The 18,838-nt window shown below is 41.5% G+C and overlaps 1 protein-coding gene across 1 annotated transcript in view; it reads left to right on the plus strand.

The window, feature by feature from the left end:
* Positions 1-18,838, plus strand: part of LOC110528159 (testis-expressed protein 264 homolog) — a 124,225-nt gene that overhangs the window by 17,781 nt on the left and 87,606 nt on the right. The window contains exon 2 of the mRNA XM_021609987.3: positions 17,634-17,855. Coding sequence (XP_021465662.3) covers positions 17,634-17,855 — 222 coding nt within the window. The remainder of the gene's footprint in view (positions 1-17,633; positions 17,856-18,838) is intronic.

Genomic DNA, 18,838 nt, shown 5'->3' on the forward strand with positions numbered 1-18,838 from the left:
CTCAGTTTGGCCGGGTGTCCAGCTCTATTAAGAGACTTGGTACTTCCAAACTTCTTCCATTGAAGAAATGATGGAGGACACTGTGTTCTTGGGGACCTTCAATGCTGCATAATTTTGTTGGTACCCTTCCCCAGATCTGTGCCTCGACACAATTCCTTTGACCTCATGGCTTGGTTTTCTGCTCTGACATGCACTGTCAACTGTGGGACCTTATATAGACAGGTGTGAGCCTTTCCAAATCATGTCCAATCAATTGAATTTATCACAGGTGGACTCCAATGAAGTTGTAGAAACATCTCAAGGATGATCAATGGAGATGCACCTGGGCTCAACTTCGAGTCTCATAGCAAAGGGTATGAACACTTATGTAAATAAGGTAGTTCTGTTTTTGTTTTTTTATGATCAAATATTTCTAAAAAACAGTTTTTGCTTTGTCATTATGGAGGATTGTGTGTAGATTGATGAGGGGGAAATGTAATTTAATACATTTTAGAATAAGGCTGTAATGTAACAAAACGTGGAAAAAGTGAAGGGGTCTGAATTAGGGATGCATGATATTTTAGTGAACATATCGGAATCGGCCGATATTAGTTAAAAATGGCAACATCGGTATCGTCCGATGTCTAGTTTAATGCCGATGTGCAAATCCGATGTCAAAGCTGACGTGCATACCTATATAACGTAGGTACATGGCGTAATGACGCCACGTAAAATGTTGCACTACACGTGGAACACAGCATTCATAACCTAGCCCACAATGTCTGCTGTGTGGATCGAGCAGTCAACAAGTCATTTGAAAGAGTAAGAACATTTCAGCGAGACAACTCAAAGGCGAAATGGAATTCACTGTCCTTGACAATAAACTGTTTTCTGTCGTGGGTGATGTTGGCTTTCGCTGACTGGACGAGCACCGGTACACACTACCAAGTGCGCTATTTTTCAGATGTTGCTCTACTGGAGTTACACTGTAATATCGTCACTGCTATTAGCTTCACGACATACATACTATGGAATGCCGTTTGGTTCTTTGTGTCAAAAAAGATACAGTAGCACTGTCATTGATGTACAAAAAAGTCTGCAAACAAGCAAACGCCGGCCACGAATGATGTGTTTACAATATTGCGTTGGTAATAAAGAATAATTTGTTCAACCGCAACTTCTGGGGTAGCTAGCTTTAGCTTGGTACCTAGCTAGCACCAATACAACCAGCCTGAGAACAATGACCAGTAGAAACCGCAGTCATTTTCATTATTCTTAGCAATGATTTAGGAATCCTTGTGAGTAACGTAAACTCACTCACTTTTGTACATCGCCTTGGTCCGTACAATTGACCTTATTTTAGCGCCCAAAAAACGTAATACTTCCAGGTCAACTGTAATGTCAATACCATTGTAAAGCACAATTTTTCCCCTTTCCAACAGAATTCATGCCGAGACCTCCACGCTGCCCGTTTCTGCATAATTCAACAAGGCAATGAGCTCCTGTCGGGTCTTTAAAAAAATGGTGGGTGGGGAAGCAAAACTAATGCGTGGTAGTGAGATGGAGAGATGTATGGGAAAACGTATTTAAAAAAAAAAACACTATAAAGAGTTTATATAATGTATCATTACATACTTATTTGAAGGTTTGTTTCTAATTTAAATCGGGTTTTTTGGGCGGTGCTAAAGTGATCTTCAGAAGTAAACAGCGGCTTTGAGAATCATGATCGCTTGCAGTGATGACGCAAAAAATTACTAGGTATCCCCCCTTACACCGTCACTGTCCATTTCTTGTTTTTAAACGATGAGAGAAGTGCTACACCTGGTGGAGAGAGATTGTAAGACAGAAATAGTTGCTTTATTCATGCTGTACGTTGCGGCATGACACGTCTCGATGTAACGGTGGGTCAGTTTTTTTTCACCTTTTCTCCAATACTGTAGAGCCATTACCATGTCGATCAACACTTGAATAGAAACGTAGTTCACACCCCAGATTTTGAAGTCAACACAGTCGCTGCTATTATTTTTCTTTGTAGCCTCTTATGTAAACTCGCCCTTACTTTAGCGCCCCAAAAATGTAATACTTCCAGATCAACTGTAATGTCAATACCATTGTAAAGCACAATTTCTCCTCTTTCCAACATAATCAATTACACGGCCTAAACGCAGCCTGTTTCTGCATAATTCAAGCAGGCAATGAGCCCTGTCGGGTCTTTTTAAAAATGGCGGTTGGGGAAGCGAAACTAATGCGCGATAGTGAGAAGGAGAGATGTTGTGTGGGAAAATTGCTTTTCTTCACTCGGTCTGTCCAACTTATCACGTTATCGCCTCTAAAATGTAAGTAAAACACTATAAAGAGTTTATATAATGTGTCGTTACATACCTATTTGAAGGTTTGTGTCGAATTTGAATCAGGTTTTTAGGGCGCATGCAATGATGATGCAAAAAATTATTAGGTATCCCCCCCTTTACCCCCGTCACTGTCCATTTCTTGTTTTTAAAGGATGAGAGAAGTGCTACACCTGGTGGAGAGAGATTGTAAGACAGAGATAGTTGCTTTATGTGTGCTGTACGTTACGACATGACACGTCACAATGTAACGGAGGGTCAGTTTTTTTGAAGTCAACACAGTCGCTACAGTCCCATTAGTTTTCTTTGTAGCCTCGTTTAATGTTGCGGTTGCGCACATTTGTACGGAATGGGGTGAGTTTACGTTACTTAACCCTGTTGCCCAAAGCTAACGTTATAAGCAGCCAGCTAGCTTCATCTGGCTTGTGAGGCTCGACCGGAACGGTTTATGTGTTGTGAAGCTAGCCACATTAAGGATTAGGCACAATAGTGGAATTTGCAGTTTGCCTTCAAAATAAAAGTCTGTCATTGACAGTGATGCAAATAAATACAAATAGTATAATTATGCCATATGTTTATTTTGATCGCTAACCGCAATGTCCACTATTGTGGATAATCCTTTTTGTGGCTAGCTTCACATAGATAAAAAACTCCCTCATAAATTAGGGTTATTTTAGATGACACCTAGCTGTATAGTTAGCTAGCTGAAACGGATGTCCTTTTGCAATGTTTTTAGGGAAGAACATTGCTAACTAAATTTTTTTATGACTAGCACTGTAGGTGCGCGAGACAACTTTACCAGCATCATAGCATACGTATCAATGAATCGTTGTGACATAAAATACGAGTGAAAGTGTAATCAATGTGTAATAACTACGTAAAAAAATGTATGAACGTGTTAAATTATTATGTGACGCACAGTCATTCAGGTCCTGATTGGTCAACAAGCTTATTCGACACGTCATATAGTGTTATCTACTGGTCATTTTCTTTTTTTGACACGCAAAGACCTAAACAGCGTTCCATAGAAATCCTGATTGAGAATGAAACGACTGAACAAATGAACAACAAAATAGCACAGCAAGTAAGTGAAAGAAATAGGTTTTGATGATGTTTTCCTGGTAATGGGGACATATATAAATGCCAACAAAATAAATGTTGTGTCTGTCTATAACCTTTTATTTAACTAGGCAAGTCAGTTAAGAACAAATTCTTATTTACAATGACGGCCTACCCCGGACGACGCTGGGCCAATTATGCACCGCCCAATGGGACTCCCAATAACGGCTGGATGTGATACAGCCTGGATTCGAACCAGGGACTGTAGTGACGCCTGCAGTGCCTTAGACCACTGCGTCCATGTGTGTTGACTATTTAACTGTACTAGAACGCTTAAAAGGCCATAAAAAATGTAAATATCGGAATTGTTATTTTTTTTGGCAAGGAAAGTATAAGATATCGGTATCGGCCAAAAATGTCATATTACTAGTCTGAATTCTGTCCGAATGCACTGTATCAACAGAAATAAGACAGATCCTGCTTCTGTTGCCTGTTTAAGTGTTTGTTTAATAGCCGACTCATTCTGTGAGCAACAATCCTCTGTGAGCACCAACCACAAATTGTTTGTCGGATAAACAATTTTGAAAATTCATCTGTTTTTACTTTTGGCTATGCTGTAATAAGAGCTTTAAACTTTTTTTCATTAGAACAGCCTCTCTTCTATTATTTATAAATTATTTAGTGTTCCAAATTGTCCCAAAAATTATAATAATAACCCTCCCTTTTTCTTGATCTCCTTATTGTTATTTTGACTATTATTGTTATGATCATCATTATTAGAATAAGTAATGTCATTATCATTAGTAGGTTTACAATAGCAGCCTTGTATAACCACAATCGAGCTGTAGGCCTAAGAGCGTTTAGTCTTAATACCGTAATTTACTTCGGGCCTTTATTTTAATACTTATATGCTGCTGTACTGTATCAATCAATCATTAATTTGTTCATGTCATCACACAGCATACGAGTCATTCATGAATTGCAATGCAATCAAGCATTTTAGTTTTAAAATACCATAACAAAGCGTAAATCATAAATAAACTGTTCCATTTTGGAAATTGCATTCAAGAATGAATGTGACTGGTTTTAGTCTTTGCAGCAATAAAGGCTTTAAAAAGAATAAGTACAATAACAAGCACGTTACAACAGACTCTGGTACGCTTATCATTTATTTAGTGTTGTTTACAAAGTTCCAAACGGGCAGAGAAATTATGTTGTAATCTAACAGCACCTGTTTGGCACACACAATATTCACACAACGCTTGCTCCGTACCTTATTTTTCTTGATCTCCAGCATTTTCCGCAACTAGTCAAATTTATTCCACACTTTTGACTTCCCCTTTACCTCTTGAGCAAAAAGTAAACAGTCCCCCATTTCAAGTTTATTTGTCACGTCCTCTGCATCCATTATGCTGTCACGTGTTTTGAGTTTGTTATAACCAGTTTATTGATGTGATTATGAAATGCTACAGCTCAGGCCCTATTGGTCACATGCATGCGATGCATACATGTGTCACTTAAAGAGAGCAAGGGTGGAGGGAATAGGGAATGTTTTTCCTAAGCAAATGAGGGATCTTCAGTCAAACTTTTCAGCCCGTAATGGCTGTAACCTAATTATGTTCCAGCTTCACCAACACAGACAGCGTGATAAACACTATTAATGTTCTGTGGTGGTCGCTGGGGCAGGGAGGAGAGGGAGCTAATGGGTGCTAGTTATTCGATGTCATTTAAAAAAAAACACAGCATAGCAAGTCTGAGCCCGGTTGGCACAATAAAGTCAATTAAGGTCGGACTCATTTGTGTGTCTTAATTATTTCGTCAAACAGTGTGTTTTTAAAGCATCAGACAAGCTCACTGGATATAGTTGATAGGATGTATCTATATATGGAAAAATATAAGTTTGAAAATGTCGACCTACCGATTGGTCGAAAGAACAGGCAACTCGGTTGACAGAGATGTATTTTTGTCGGGGACAGGCCTAGTGCCCTGACAAGCTACTACAGTGCCTTCAGAAAGTATTCACACCCCTTGACTTTTTCCACATTTTGTTGTGTTAGTCTGAATTTTAAAATGTATTACATTTAGATGTAGTCACTAGCCTACACACAATTCGCTATAATGTCATTTAAAAAGTCTGTCTGCTTTCCCACAGACACTGGGTGACATTCACCTTTCAGCAAGACAATAGCCTGAAACATAAGGCCAAATATACACTGGAGGTGCTTTCCAAGACAACATGGAATGATCCTGAGTGTTCTAGTTACAGTTTTGACTTTAATTGGCCTGAAAATCTACGGCAAGACTTGAAAATGACTGTCTAGGAATGATCAACAACCAACTTGATAGAGCTTGAAGAATAAAAATAATAATAATAATGTGCTATATTGTAGTCGTGGCCAAAAGTTTTGAGAATGACATAAATATACATTTTCACAAAGTCTGCAGCCTCAGTTTGTATGATAGCAATTTGCATATACTCCAGAATGTTATGAAGCATGATCAGGTGATTGCAATGAATTGCAAAGTCCCTCTTTGCCATGCAAATTAACTGAATCCCCCAAAAACATTTCCACTGCATTTCAGCCCTGCCACAAAAGGACCAGTGACACCATGTCAGTGATTCTCTTATTAACACAGGTGTGTAGTTGTATAGTTGTTCTTTACATTAATTTCCATCTAATGACTGTAGGCTAATTCAAACACTGATGTAATGGTGGCCTTTTGTCATGATAAATCGTCTGCTCCTATGAACTTTTAAAATTTTTAATGAATTTATCTCATTAACACTTTGTTCTAGCTAGCTATTTGTATAGGTAGCTAGCAATGGCTATCACTGCGTTTACTTGATAGCTACCTATACAAATAGCTAGCTAGAACAAAGTGTTAATAAGATAAATTCATTAAAAATATTAAACGTTGGTGCTCATGGTTCCTTTTCCATGGAAATGCCCAGTACTACTTCTGAGTTATACTGTTTACTTTCTATACTTGAGCTGCCAATGCCACTTCACCATATTCCTTCATCCAAATAAGGAACAATCCAAATTGTGCGTGAGGAGTTCCTGAAGGGGAAAAGCAATATTTGAAAAGGGGGGAAGAGTGACATGCTGCTCGCTGTCTGTTTCCCTTGTGCATTAATATTTTAGTGAGTGTGTTTTGACAGGCTTTCCAACAGAGCTGTTTTAGTATGCATGTGGGGTGTGCAATTAATGTCTCCTCACAAGCGGAACAGATGAGAAGAGCGAGCGAGAGAAAAAAGTAGGTTTCAACCCCACCAGCAGGGGAATGGAGTCTCAGTCCTCTCTGTCTGTCTTCCCTGGGGGAAAGGATGCCTGATGGATGCAGACGGAGCTGTAATTATCTTCTAACGAGCCTCAAACTCTCTCTTTTGCTTATGTTACAGTTTCAACACCATGTCTTACAGGTCTGCCAACGAACTGCCACTTAACTGAGGATGTTTGTCAATGGCTCTTTTGGTTAGAGACATTCATTTAATGCTCCAATGTAATGCAGCAGCTGTCAGTCATAATATAGGCTAGCTTAAGCTCTATTAGTTGACCCCTCGTCAACCAGTGCATAAGCCTTCTGTTTAGAAGTATTTCAGGCCTTATGTATTGGAAGATTTTAAGAGCAATGTTTGAATGGTTATAAATGTGTTATTATGGCTGTTCATGTAAGGGCCTATAATTTACCACTAGATGGCAGTGATGACATGCCTGTAGCAGAGGGATCTTTTCTGGAGGGCACAAACACACACGCTATTAGCATAACTAACAGGATTCCGGTAGCATATATGCATTGCATGTTATTTTGATATTAGGTTAAGCATCTTAATTTGACCTAGGTCTATAGCCAGTGTGTCCAATATTAATCTGCTGTGGTCACTCTGTTGTGACTGGCATCCACACCTCTCTACGTCGGGGCATCACAGTCAGACAGCACCCAGACAGCCAATTATCTTTAGGCCTGGCTGGCTCTTTGTCCTGGCTGCCCAGTGTTGGGCGGGCGGACAGGCGGCTGGTGTGTGCGTGTGTTTGCTTTAATTGGCTTAATGCTCTAATCTCATTACCACAAAGGCATGGGTGTCCTAACAGGGTTGCTGACAGTCACGGGTCAGGTCTCCGGTCAGTCTACCTCATAGCAGAGTGGACAGGTAGATATGTAGACCACAGTGACGTCATCGTTTCCTCCGCTTATTAGACTGTTTGAGTGGAGACACAGCAGGTCTATGGTGCTCTTTAGTGTGGTAATAGGGAGAGGTTCAGCGGAAAGCAGCCAGAAGTCTACCTGTCTGATTCGATTGGCCAGAAGCATTAAGCCTACATGGGAAATGGCCTGGAATTAAAAGCTTGTTTCAAAGTTTATTCGCTACGTGCACAGGATACAACCGGTGTAAAACTATATAGTAAAATTCTTACCTTGAGAGCTTTTTCCAAACAATGCATTGATAGTAATAATAATAATATACACTGAACAGAAATATAAACACAACATGGAAAGTGTTGGTCCCATGTTTGAGTTTAAATAAAAGATTCCAGAAATGTTCCATATTCACAAACTTTATTTCTCTCAAATGTTGTGCACAAATTTGTTAACATCCCTGTTAGTGAGCATTTCTCCTTTACCAAGATAAATCCACCTGACAGGTGTGGCATATCAAGAAGCTGATTAAACAGCATGACCATTACACAGGTGCACCTTGTGCTGGGGACCATAGAAGGCCACTCTAAAATGTGTAGTTTTGTCAAACAACACAATGCCACAGATGTCTCAAGGTTTGAGGTAGCATGAAATTGGCATGCTGACTTCCGGAATATCCACCAGAGCTGTTGCCAGAGAATTTAATGTTCATTTCTCTACCATAAGCCAATGTCGTTTTAGAGAATTTGGCAGTACGTCCAACCGGCCTCACAACCGCAGACCACATGTAATCCAGGACCTCCACCTGCAGGATTGTCTGAGACCAGCCACAAGGACAGCTGATGAAACTGGGTTTGCACAAATTAAGAATTTCTACACAAACTGTCTCAGGGAAACCCATCTGCGTGCTCGTCGTCATCACCAGGGTCTTGACATGACTGCAGTTCGATGTCGTAACCAACTTCAGTGGGATAATGCTTACAGTGCCTTGCGAAAGTATTCGGCCCCCTTGAACTTTGCGACCTTTTGCCACATTTCAGGCTTCAAACATAAAGATATAAAACTGTATTTTTTTTGTGAAGAATCAACAACAAGTGGGACACAATCATGAAGTGGAACGACATTTATTGGATATTTCAAACTTTTTTAACAAATCAAAAACTGAAGAATTGGGCATGCAAAATTATTCAGCCCCTTTACTTTCAGTGCAGCAAACTCTCTCCAGAAGTTCAGTGAGGATCTCTGAATGATCCAATGTTGACCTAAATGACTAATGATGATAAATACAACCCACCTGTGTGTAATCAAGTCTCCGTATAAATGCACCTGCACTGTGATAGTATCAGAGGTCCGTTAAAAGCGCAGAGAGCATCATGAAGAACAAGGAACACACCAGGCAGGTCCGAGATACTGTTGTGAAGAAGTTTAAAGCCGGATTTGGATACAAAAAGATTTCCCAAGCTTTAAACATCCCAAGGAGCACTGTGCAAGCGATAATATTGAAATGGAAGGAGTATCAGACCACTGCAAATCTACCAAGACCTGGCCGTCCCTCTAAACTTTCAGCTCATACAAGGAGAAGACTGATCAGAGATGCAGCCAAGAGGCCCATGATCACTCTGGATGAACTGCAGAGATCTACAGCTGAGGTGGGAGACTCTGTCCATAGGACAACACTCAGTCGTATATTGCACAAATCGGGCCTTTATGGAAGAGTGGCAAGAAGAAAGCCATTTCTTAAAGATATCCATAAAAAGTGTTTAAAGTTTGCCACAAGCCACCTGGGAGACACACCAAACATGTGGAAGAAGGTGCTCTGGTCAGATGAAACCAAAATTGAACTTTTTGGCAACAATGCAAAACGTTATGTTTGGCGTAAAAGCAACACAGCTGAACACACCATCCCCACTGTCAAACATGGTGGTGGCAGCATCATGGTTTGGGCCTGCTTTTCTTCAGCAGGGACAGGGAAGATGGTTAAAATTGATGGGAAGATGGATGGAGCCAAATACAGACCATTCTGGAAGAAAACCTGATGGAGTCTGCAAAAGACCTGGGACGGAGATTTGTCTTCCAACAAGACAATGATCCAAAACATAAAGCAAAATCTACAATGGAATGGTTCAAAAATAAACATATCCAGGTGTTAGAATGGCCAAGTCAAAGTCCAGACCTGAATCCAATCGAGAATCTGTGGAAAGAACTGAAAACTGCTGTTCACAAATGCTCTCCATCCAACCTCACTGAGCTCGAGCTGTTTTGCAAGGAGGAATGGGAAAAATGTTCAGTCTCTCGATGTGCAAAACTGATAGAGACATACCCCAAGCGACTTACAGCTGTAATCGCAGCAAAAGGTGGCGCTACAAAGTATTAACTTAAGGGGGCTGAATAATTTTGCACGCCCAATTTTTCAGTTTTTGATTTGTTAAAAAAGTTTGAAATATCCAATAAATGTCGTTCCACTTCATGATTGTGTCCCACTTGTTGTTGATTCTTCACAAAAAAATACAGTTTTATATCTTTATGTTTGAAGCCTGAAATGTGGCAAAAGGTCGCAAAGTTCAAGGGGGCCGAATACTTTCGCAAGGCACCGTACCTTCGATGTCACTGGGATGGTGGAGAAATGTGCTCTTCATGGTTGAATCCCGGTTTCAACTGTACTGGGCAGATGGCAGACAGCGTGTATGGCGTTGTGTGGGTGAGCAGTTTGCTGAGGTCAATGTTGTGAACAGAGTGCCCCATGGTGGTGGTGTGGTTATGGTATGGGCAGGCATAAGTTACTGACAACGAACACAATTGTATTTTATCGATGTGCATTCAAATTGCCAGAGATACCGTGACGAGGTCCCGAGGCCCATTGTCGTGCCATTCATCCGCCGCCATCACCTCATGTTTCAGCATGATAATGCACAACCCCATGTACTCAATTCCTGGAAGTTGAACATGTCCTAGTTCTTACATGGCCTGCATACTCACCAGACATGTCACCCATTGAGCGCATCTACTCGCAACCCCTCATGTTGTAAACACAGTCCAATTCAAAGTGAATGGCACAGATCCATACAGTGCCTTGACCCCTTGACTTTTTCCACATTTTGTAACATTACAGCCTTATTTTAAAATAGATTAAAAAAAAAAAAAAAATCCTTAGCAATCTACACACAATACCCCCAGAATGACAAAGAAAAATCTAAAATACCTTATTTACACAATTATTGAGGCCCTTTTCTATGAGACTAGAAATTGAGCTCCGGTGCATCCTGTTTCTATTGACCATCCTTGAGATGTTTAACGACTTGATTGGAGTACACCTGTGGTAAATTTAAATAGATTAGATATGATTCGGAAACACACACCTGTCTATATAAGGTCCCACAGTTGACAGTGTATGTCAGAGCAAAAACCAAGCCATGTGGTCGAAGGAATTGTCCGTAGAGCTGCGATACAAGATTGTGTCAAGGTACAGATCTGGGGAAGGGTACCAAATCATTTGTGCAGCATTGAAGGTCCCCAAGAACACAGTGGCCTCCATCATTCTTACATGGAAGAAGTTCGAAACCACCAAGACTCTTCCTAGAGCTGGCCACCCAGGCCAAACTGAGCAATCTGGGGGGAAGGGCCTTGGTCAGGGTGGTGACCAAGAACCAGAGTTCCTCTGTGTAGATGGGAGAACCTTCCAGAAGGACATCCATCTCTGCAGCACTCCATCAATCAGGCCTTTATGGTAGAGTGGCCAGACAGAAGCCACTCCTCAGTGAAAGGCACATGACAGCCCGAGTTTGCCAAAAGGCACCTAAAGGACTCTCAGACCATGACAAACAAGATTCTCTGGTCTGATGAAATCAAGATTGAACTCTTTGGCCTGAATACCAAGCGTCACGTCTGGAGGAAAACTTGCACCATCCCTACGGTGAAGCATGGTGGTGGCGGCAGCATCATTCTGTGGGGATGTTTTTCAGCGGTAGGGACTGGGAGACTAGTCAGGATTGAGGGAAAGATGAGCGGAGGAAATTACAGAGATCCTTGATGAAAACATGCTCCAGAGCGCTCAGGACCACAGACTGGGGGTGAAGGTTCACCTTCCAACAGGACAACGACCCTAAGCACACAGCCAAGACAACGCAGGAGTTACTTCGGGACATGTCTCTGAATGTCCTTGAGTGGCCCAGCCAAAGCCCGGACTTGAACCCAATCGAACATCTCTGGAGAGACCTGAAAATATCTGTGCAGCGACGCTCCCCATCCAGAATTGGAGAAACTCCCCAAACACAAGTGTGCCAAGCTTGTAGCGTCATATGAATAAGACTCTAGGCTGTTATCTCTGCTGAAGGTGCTTCAACAAAGTATTGAGTAAAGGGTCTGAATACGTATGTAAATATAATAGTTCTGTTTTAAATTGTTATACATTTGCAAAAATTCTAAAAACCTGTTTTTGCTTTGTCATTATGGGGTATTGTGTGTAGATGAGAACCCCCAGATTTAATCAATTTTAGAATAAGGCTGTAACATAACAAAATGTGGAAAAAGTCAAGGGGTCTGAATACCTTCCGAATGCACTTTAATAAATTGACCGTCTCGGCCTCAATTTTTTGCCAGTTGTTTTCCAAACGACTTTTTGCTGTCCCTTTTAATTGGGCCTGAAACAGCCCAACGTCATAAGATATCTGCAGTCTTTCCACTGTGAACCCCTACTAGTTTCAATCTCAGGCAGCCTGGGAATCTCTTGTCTTTGTCGTGGGCCTATTGGGGCGGGGGAGTTGGCTTAATTGCTTCCAATCAAGCTACCTTAACAACAATTGCAACCGACAGGCCGTCTCTCATCTCACACAAAATCGAGGGGAGAAAGACTTGATGTCTGGGTCTCTGACTGACTTTGTCATTCCTGTTCTCTCAATCTCCTCTCCTCACTGTCAGTGTCATTTTACTTTGATTTGCTCTCTGTGGATGGATATCAAGTCTACTCCATAGCCCAATTCTTATTAGGCGAACACATGGAGAGAGTCGGACTTCACATAGGCTATACTACATGCCATGATTGTAAGGGTCTATCAACTGTAGTGCAGTGCAGCTTTGGTTCACAATCACACAGCCTCTAAGCTCCGTCCATCCCATCCCATCACAACAGTCAGTCAACACACATACTGCACTGTACTGGAGCCTGATCACACAAGATTTAAGGGGGCAGCAAATTTCAAAATATATGAGCGAACAAGCAATGTTTTATTCTCTACTCTGAAGATGATGTCCCACGTCATTCTGTTTCTGTGGAACGTTTATCTATGTTGGACTACACAAACTAACCAAGAAAGATGAAATTGAGAGGGCATTACTGTAGTTTGAAACCAGCAGTGCTAAATTAACCTAGAATGAGGACACTAACCGTGTCCCCACTACTGTGACAGGATGGGTGGTGAATCCTGCCACCAGAACTCGGAGAGGAGAGAAACCCACCCTATGGTGTGTTAGGCTGAGAGAAACTCAACTGTGTATACCTACCCTGTGTACTACTTTGGCATCAGTCAAGAGGTGCCGGTTTCCCATAGCCAGATTATGCCTAGTCCTGGATTATCAATATTTCTAAATGATGAATCTTCATTGTGATTTTTTTTGTCCAGGACTAGGCTTAATCTGGGAAACTGGCCCAAACTGGTGTTGAGTGGACATCATGTAGGCTGCCCATAGACAGTGAGCTGGTGATCCATTCTGGTGTTGAGTGGACATCATGTAGGCTGCCCATAGACAGTGAGCTGATGATCCATTCTGGTGTTGAGTGGACATCATGTAGGCTGCCCATAGACAGTGAGCTGATGATCCATTCTGGTGTTGAGTGGACATCATGTATGCTGCCCATAGACAGTGAGCTGATGATCCATTCTTTAACTGGCCTGTTAACCAAGGATTCATCAGGAGACTAAATGACCCCACGCCACATTGCCAATCCAGACTAATATTTAGATTTGTAGTCCTGCCTGGCTGTTAAATTGTCATGTGTGATACTTGGCTAGGCAGAGTGCATGGGGCTCCATCATTATGTACATCTTTTCTCTTCTTGGACTGTAATACAAAGGTTAGGCTTCTCTCCTCCTAGCTGAAAAACAAGTATGTGTCTGTGCCCCCGCACTGTCCTCCCTAAAGCGCTAATGCTTTAGCGATGAGCCATTGGAAAATAGGCTGATTTTGAGAATAATTAATTCCTAGAAGTGATACCCGGGAGGGAAGAGCAGCAGAGAGAAGATGAGTGTAAATCCTCATTACATGTCTGCTAATAATGAATTACCTCTGCCAGCCATATCTTTTTATTGTTGGAGAGTCCTCATCTGTCAGAAAAGGCCCTCGCACCTCCAAGCAAAGAATTGCTTTTGAAATGACTTTTCTTCCCAACAGCTCTCAGGAGACCTGGTTTATAGAGGAACTGGGGTGGAGAGAGAAGGAGAATCACACCATTTGTGAGAGGATGCATCTGCATTAGGAAATAATGAGCATTCTAAAGCATGGGCAGGAGCATAAACAACGATTGTTAAAGTTGACTGGAGGGAAAATTGAGGGACCTCTGGCAGTTTGTGTAAACTCTAGCTATGTTTTTGGTGGTGTTGATGTGATGGAGCTTACACCGTGTGATGTGCTGAATTAGTTTTCTGAGGCTTGGCGATGCAACTTGACAACTACACCGTCCAATTACGGCCCGGACAGCTCCACTGTCTTCCCATTAACCAACGAGCCAGTTGTTTGCCTGGGCCAATATCAGGGCACTGTTAACTCTCCTCAGCCTCTCCTTTGGATTGAAGCCAGCTCTGTGTTTCAGACCAACTGTTTTTTAAGGAGCTGTGGTTGGCTTTGAGAACACAGCTCTCTGCATTGGACAAACTGTCTGGCAGAATTCTCCTAGTGCGTTACATTTCTGACATAAACCTAACTTTTATTTATTTATATATTTTATATATATACACACACACACACACACACACAGCTAAAAGAAGAGGAGAGAGCAAGAAGGATACTCAAATCTCCTAATTGCCTGTAGTCTCTCTGGGGTGTGTTATCTGTAGTGGAGGAGAGATGAAATCAAGTGTTGCTGATTGTGTTTGTGTCTGCCACTGTGTCTGCGTGTGTGTTGTCTGTGCATGCGCGCACAAGTGTGTTTGTGTGTGTCAGTTGCGGTCTGTGTCGTTTTAAGATGAGGGAGGCCGTATTTATTTTTAATAAGCATGGCCTTATTTCTATTAAAGCTTATTGGATGAATCGTTCATATTCCATTCACCCAGCTCTATGGAACATTGATAGATTTAGGCTACTACATGATACTAGAATTGTCCCTATACCCATCATGAGGTTGCAACAACCAAGCCTACGAATGAAAGTTTTCAACGTAGGTGCAACATTTGAGTAATCAAGGTGACAGTGATATATTCTTTGACCAGGTGAAAAAACTTTTCCAAGCCAAACCTTCGTACCATAACTGCTACACTCAGCCTACATCATTGTCACTGTGAAAGTAAAGAAAATACAAAAAAAATCTCTCTTGCTTTTTCATGTTTGTAGATATGTATTTGTTCAAAATTGTTCAAACTATTGTCTTTCTCCCTCTGAGTCAACTACTCACCACATTTTCTTCACTGCAGTGCTAGCTAGCTGTAGCTTATGCTTTCAGTACTAGATTAATTCTCTCTTAATTTGATTGGGCAGACATGTCAATTTATGCTGCAAGAGCTCTGATAGGTTGGAGGATGTCATAATTACTCTAAGTCTATGGAAGGGGGTGAGAACCATGAGACTCCTAGGTTTTGTATAAGTCAATGTACCCAGAGGTGGACGGAAACTGTCTTCTGGCTAAACCATGGTGCTATCCCGGAGTGTGCTGTTGAGGCTACTGTAGACCTTCACTGCTACTGTAGACCTTCTTCAAAAGTGTGTTTTAATTATTTGGTGAAGTGAATATATTTAGTATAGTTTTATCTAAAAAAGGATAACTTTTTTTTTTTTAAATCACTATTAATAAAATAATAATAATTCACTGAGGATGCTGCTTCTCTGAGGAGCCTCCACTGGTGGGTGTGTGGGCTGCGAGTGATAGCAGGAGCTCTAATTGATATCATTAGCAAGCGAGGTAGGTAGTATCAAAAACCTAGGCAACAGTGACTAGGGTCTGGTTTCAGTGGCAAACTATTTTGGTATAGAAGAACTACATCTCTGCCAACGCCACTACCTTATCCGCTTAAATAAAGCAGTAGCTAGCAACATGGAGAACACCAAGGTTATTCTTAATGAGTGCACCTTCACTAAAACCACTGCAAACGTTGTTTTCCAATCGCCATGTTCTTCTGCCTTGTGATTTGTTTGGAGAGTTGTCTATCTGAAGAGTGCCCCTTATCAAAGTTGCCAAAAGAGAACGTCATTGAAACCAGACCCTAGTCACTGTTGCCCAGGGTTGGGTTTTCGAGACTAAGCGAAAAAGGGAGAGATGGTTAAATAGTGGGACGAAGCCGTGGGAGGGCAGCGGCCATCTCTCCTTTTATTTAAATGGATGTAGCTGTTTCTTATCACAGCCTGGCAGTATTGACCAGTCATTATACACAAGCCTTGTTGACAACCAACACCTTTTATCATGCTCATGTAGGAAGGTGGGTGATACACGCAGCCAAGACAATATAACTTGTACATCGACAGCCTGGACAAAAGCAGCATCCACATGGACCGTTTTTAGTGTTGATTGTGTACTAAGTCGCTAGGAACACAGCCATTGTGATTATTTCTAATGCTTGCATGGCCCAGCCACTGGTCAGGAAGGCAATTAAAGGGATGTTTTGTTGGTTGGGGAGTAGACTATAGCCCATACCTAGAGACACTTGTGACTTTCTTCACAATGTTTTGATCTTACATTCTCCTGTACCAAGGCCTGGCTTCTTTATGGTAACAGAATGTTTATTCAAAAAAATGTAGTGGGGAGAGAGAAAGGAACAAGAGAGAGGAATTGTGGCTGGTTAAATTATAAGATGTGTGTGGCTGTCAGGGATGTTGATGAAGAGCGCTAGGGACCAGTCACACCAAGGAAGATCGTCACAGGCCTACAGGAACAGCGCCCAGCCCAGAAGCCATGTCTCTGAGATCTGACCTCATGCCATTCTTACGTCACTGTATCACCAGCTACCAGACAGACTGCAGCAAGACTGGAGCCCAGTGTGATTGACAGCTTGCTGTCTGATGTCCACACGTACTTATGTTGAAAGATTCTCCCATTCCTTCTGCCTTCTGTTGTTCTCTTGTACTAGCTGGTCTGATTGGAGGACTGGGAGGATGGATAGGGATTTCCACTGTGTACAAAACATTAGGAACACCTGCTCTTTCCATGACAGACTGGCCAGGTGAATCCAGGTGAAAGCTATGATCCCTTACTAATGTCACTTGTTAATAAATCCACTTCAATCATTGTAGATAAAGGGGAGAAGACAGGTTAAAGAAGGATTTTTAAGCCTTGAGAAAATTAAGACATGGATTGTGTTTGTGTACCATTTAGAGTGAATGGGCAAGACAAAATATTCAATTTTTTTAATGTAGGATCTTATTTTGAGCCAGTTTGCTTCAGCAGGAAAATAATCCTGCAGCAACAGGAAATGTGAATTATTATGTTGATTATAATTAATGGACATTTATGTAGGGGTTGATACATTTTTCGTTAGGGAAAATCATGTTTGACATTTCAAGTGGAAATTACAAACTTTTTAAACTTTTTAAAACCTAAAATACACAAGTTTTCATTGTAGGAAAATATTAAGCAATACAACAGTGATTCAGTTAAGATCTTACATCTGTAGTAGGTGCCAGGTGCACCAGTTTGAGTGTGTCAAGAACTGCAACACTGCTGGGTTTTTCATGCTCAACAATTTCCTGTGTGCACCAATAATGGTCCACCAACGAAAAGACATCCAGCCAACTCGACACAACTGTGGGAAGCATTGGAGTCAACATAGGCCAGCAAAATGTTTTGTTCACACAGTGTATATGTTCTGAACTTAATATTTGACATGTGTTTTGGTCTCATTTTGGTTTCTGTCTGTGCCCCCCCCCCCCTCCCCCCCTGTTCATCTCAATGTCTCTCTCACACACACACAGGTGCCCGATGACCAGTGTCGCTACATCATTGGCAGTATCCTGAGCGAGGGAGATGAAAAGCCTGACGAAGATCTCCAGAAGCTGTATGAGAAGTTTGGCTTCAATGTGCTGTCCTTCCCCGAGGTGTCCCTGGCTGTGACCACCACCTTTCCCTCCACCACCCCCCTGTCCCACTGGCTGGCACCCTACAGAGTATACCCCGAACTCCGCAACTACATCATGGTATGTACCATACATCATTGGAGGTTACCTAGTCCTCTTTATTCCTATGTGGTACCAGAGAGGATGAAGTGAAGTGAGAGGGGTAACTGGGCCCAAAATTAGTTTTCTCCTGTTTTTGTTGTAGTTGTTTGCTCACCAAGCGAGGAGTTTTTGTACAGAGGTCAATGAGAGCTTGTCGAATGTGTTTATTTGCTACATGTGGCTTATTTGATCGGATAGAAGTTCCATAATGCTTAGGTTGTTACGAGTATACTAATATTTAGAAGTAGGACACGTGACATCCTGGCAACTTAACAGTTGTGCCTGTTATCACAGTCGTATATGCCCTCTCATTGGCTAGAAGGGTGCCACCTGACCTTGCCGCCTCATGACTGCTTTCCATTTTTGAAGACATTTATTTTAATTGTTTGAGCGGGTGGTGGAGTATCTGGTCAATATAATGCATAATCTGTGGTGGTACATAAGGCTTACATCCGATTAGGCTGTTGTCACAAACTGTCGTCCTCTAATCTGTCTTTGTCAAAAGTCCTCCATGTTTGTGCTGTATATGTTCAAAATCAAATGTAATTGGTCACATACATATGGTTAGCAGATGTTAATGCGAGTGTAGCGAAATGCTTGTTCTTCTAGTTCCGACCATGCAGTAATATCTAACAAGTAATCTAACAATTTCCCAACAGCTACCTTATATACACACAAGTGTAAAGGAATTAATAAGAATATGTACATATAAATATATGGATGAGCGATAGCCGAACGGCATAGGCAAGATGCAGTAGATGGTATAGAGTACAGTATATACATATGAGATGAGTAATGTAGGGTATATTAACATTATATAAAGTGTCCTTGTTTAAAGTGACTAGTGAAACATTTATTACATCCAATTTTTTATTATTAAAGTGGCTGGAGTTGAGTCCGTGTGTTGGCAGCAGCCACTCAATGTTAATGATGGCTGTTTAACAGTCTGATGGCCTTGAGAT

Source organism: Oncorhynchus mykiss, chromosome 7 (genome assembly GCF_057628025.1).
Source record: "Oncorhynchus mykiss isolate SJ-2025 chromosome 7, ASM5762802v1, whole genome shotgun sequence".
Lineage (NCBI taxonomy): Eukaryota > Metazoa > Chordata > Actinopteri > Salmoniformes > Salmonidae > Oncorhynchus > Oncorhynchus mykiss.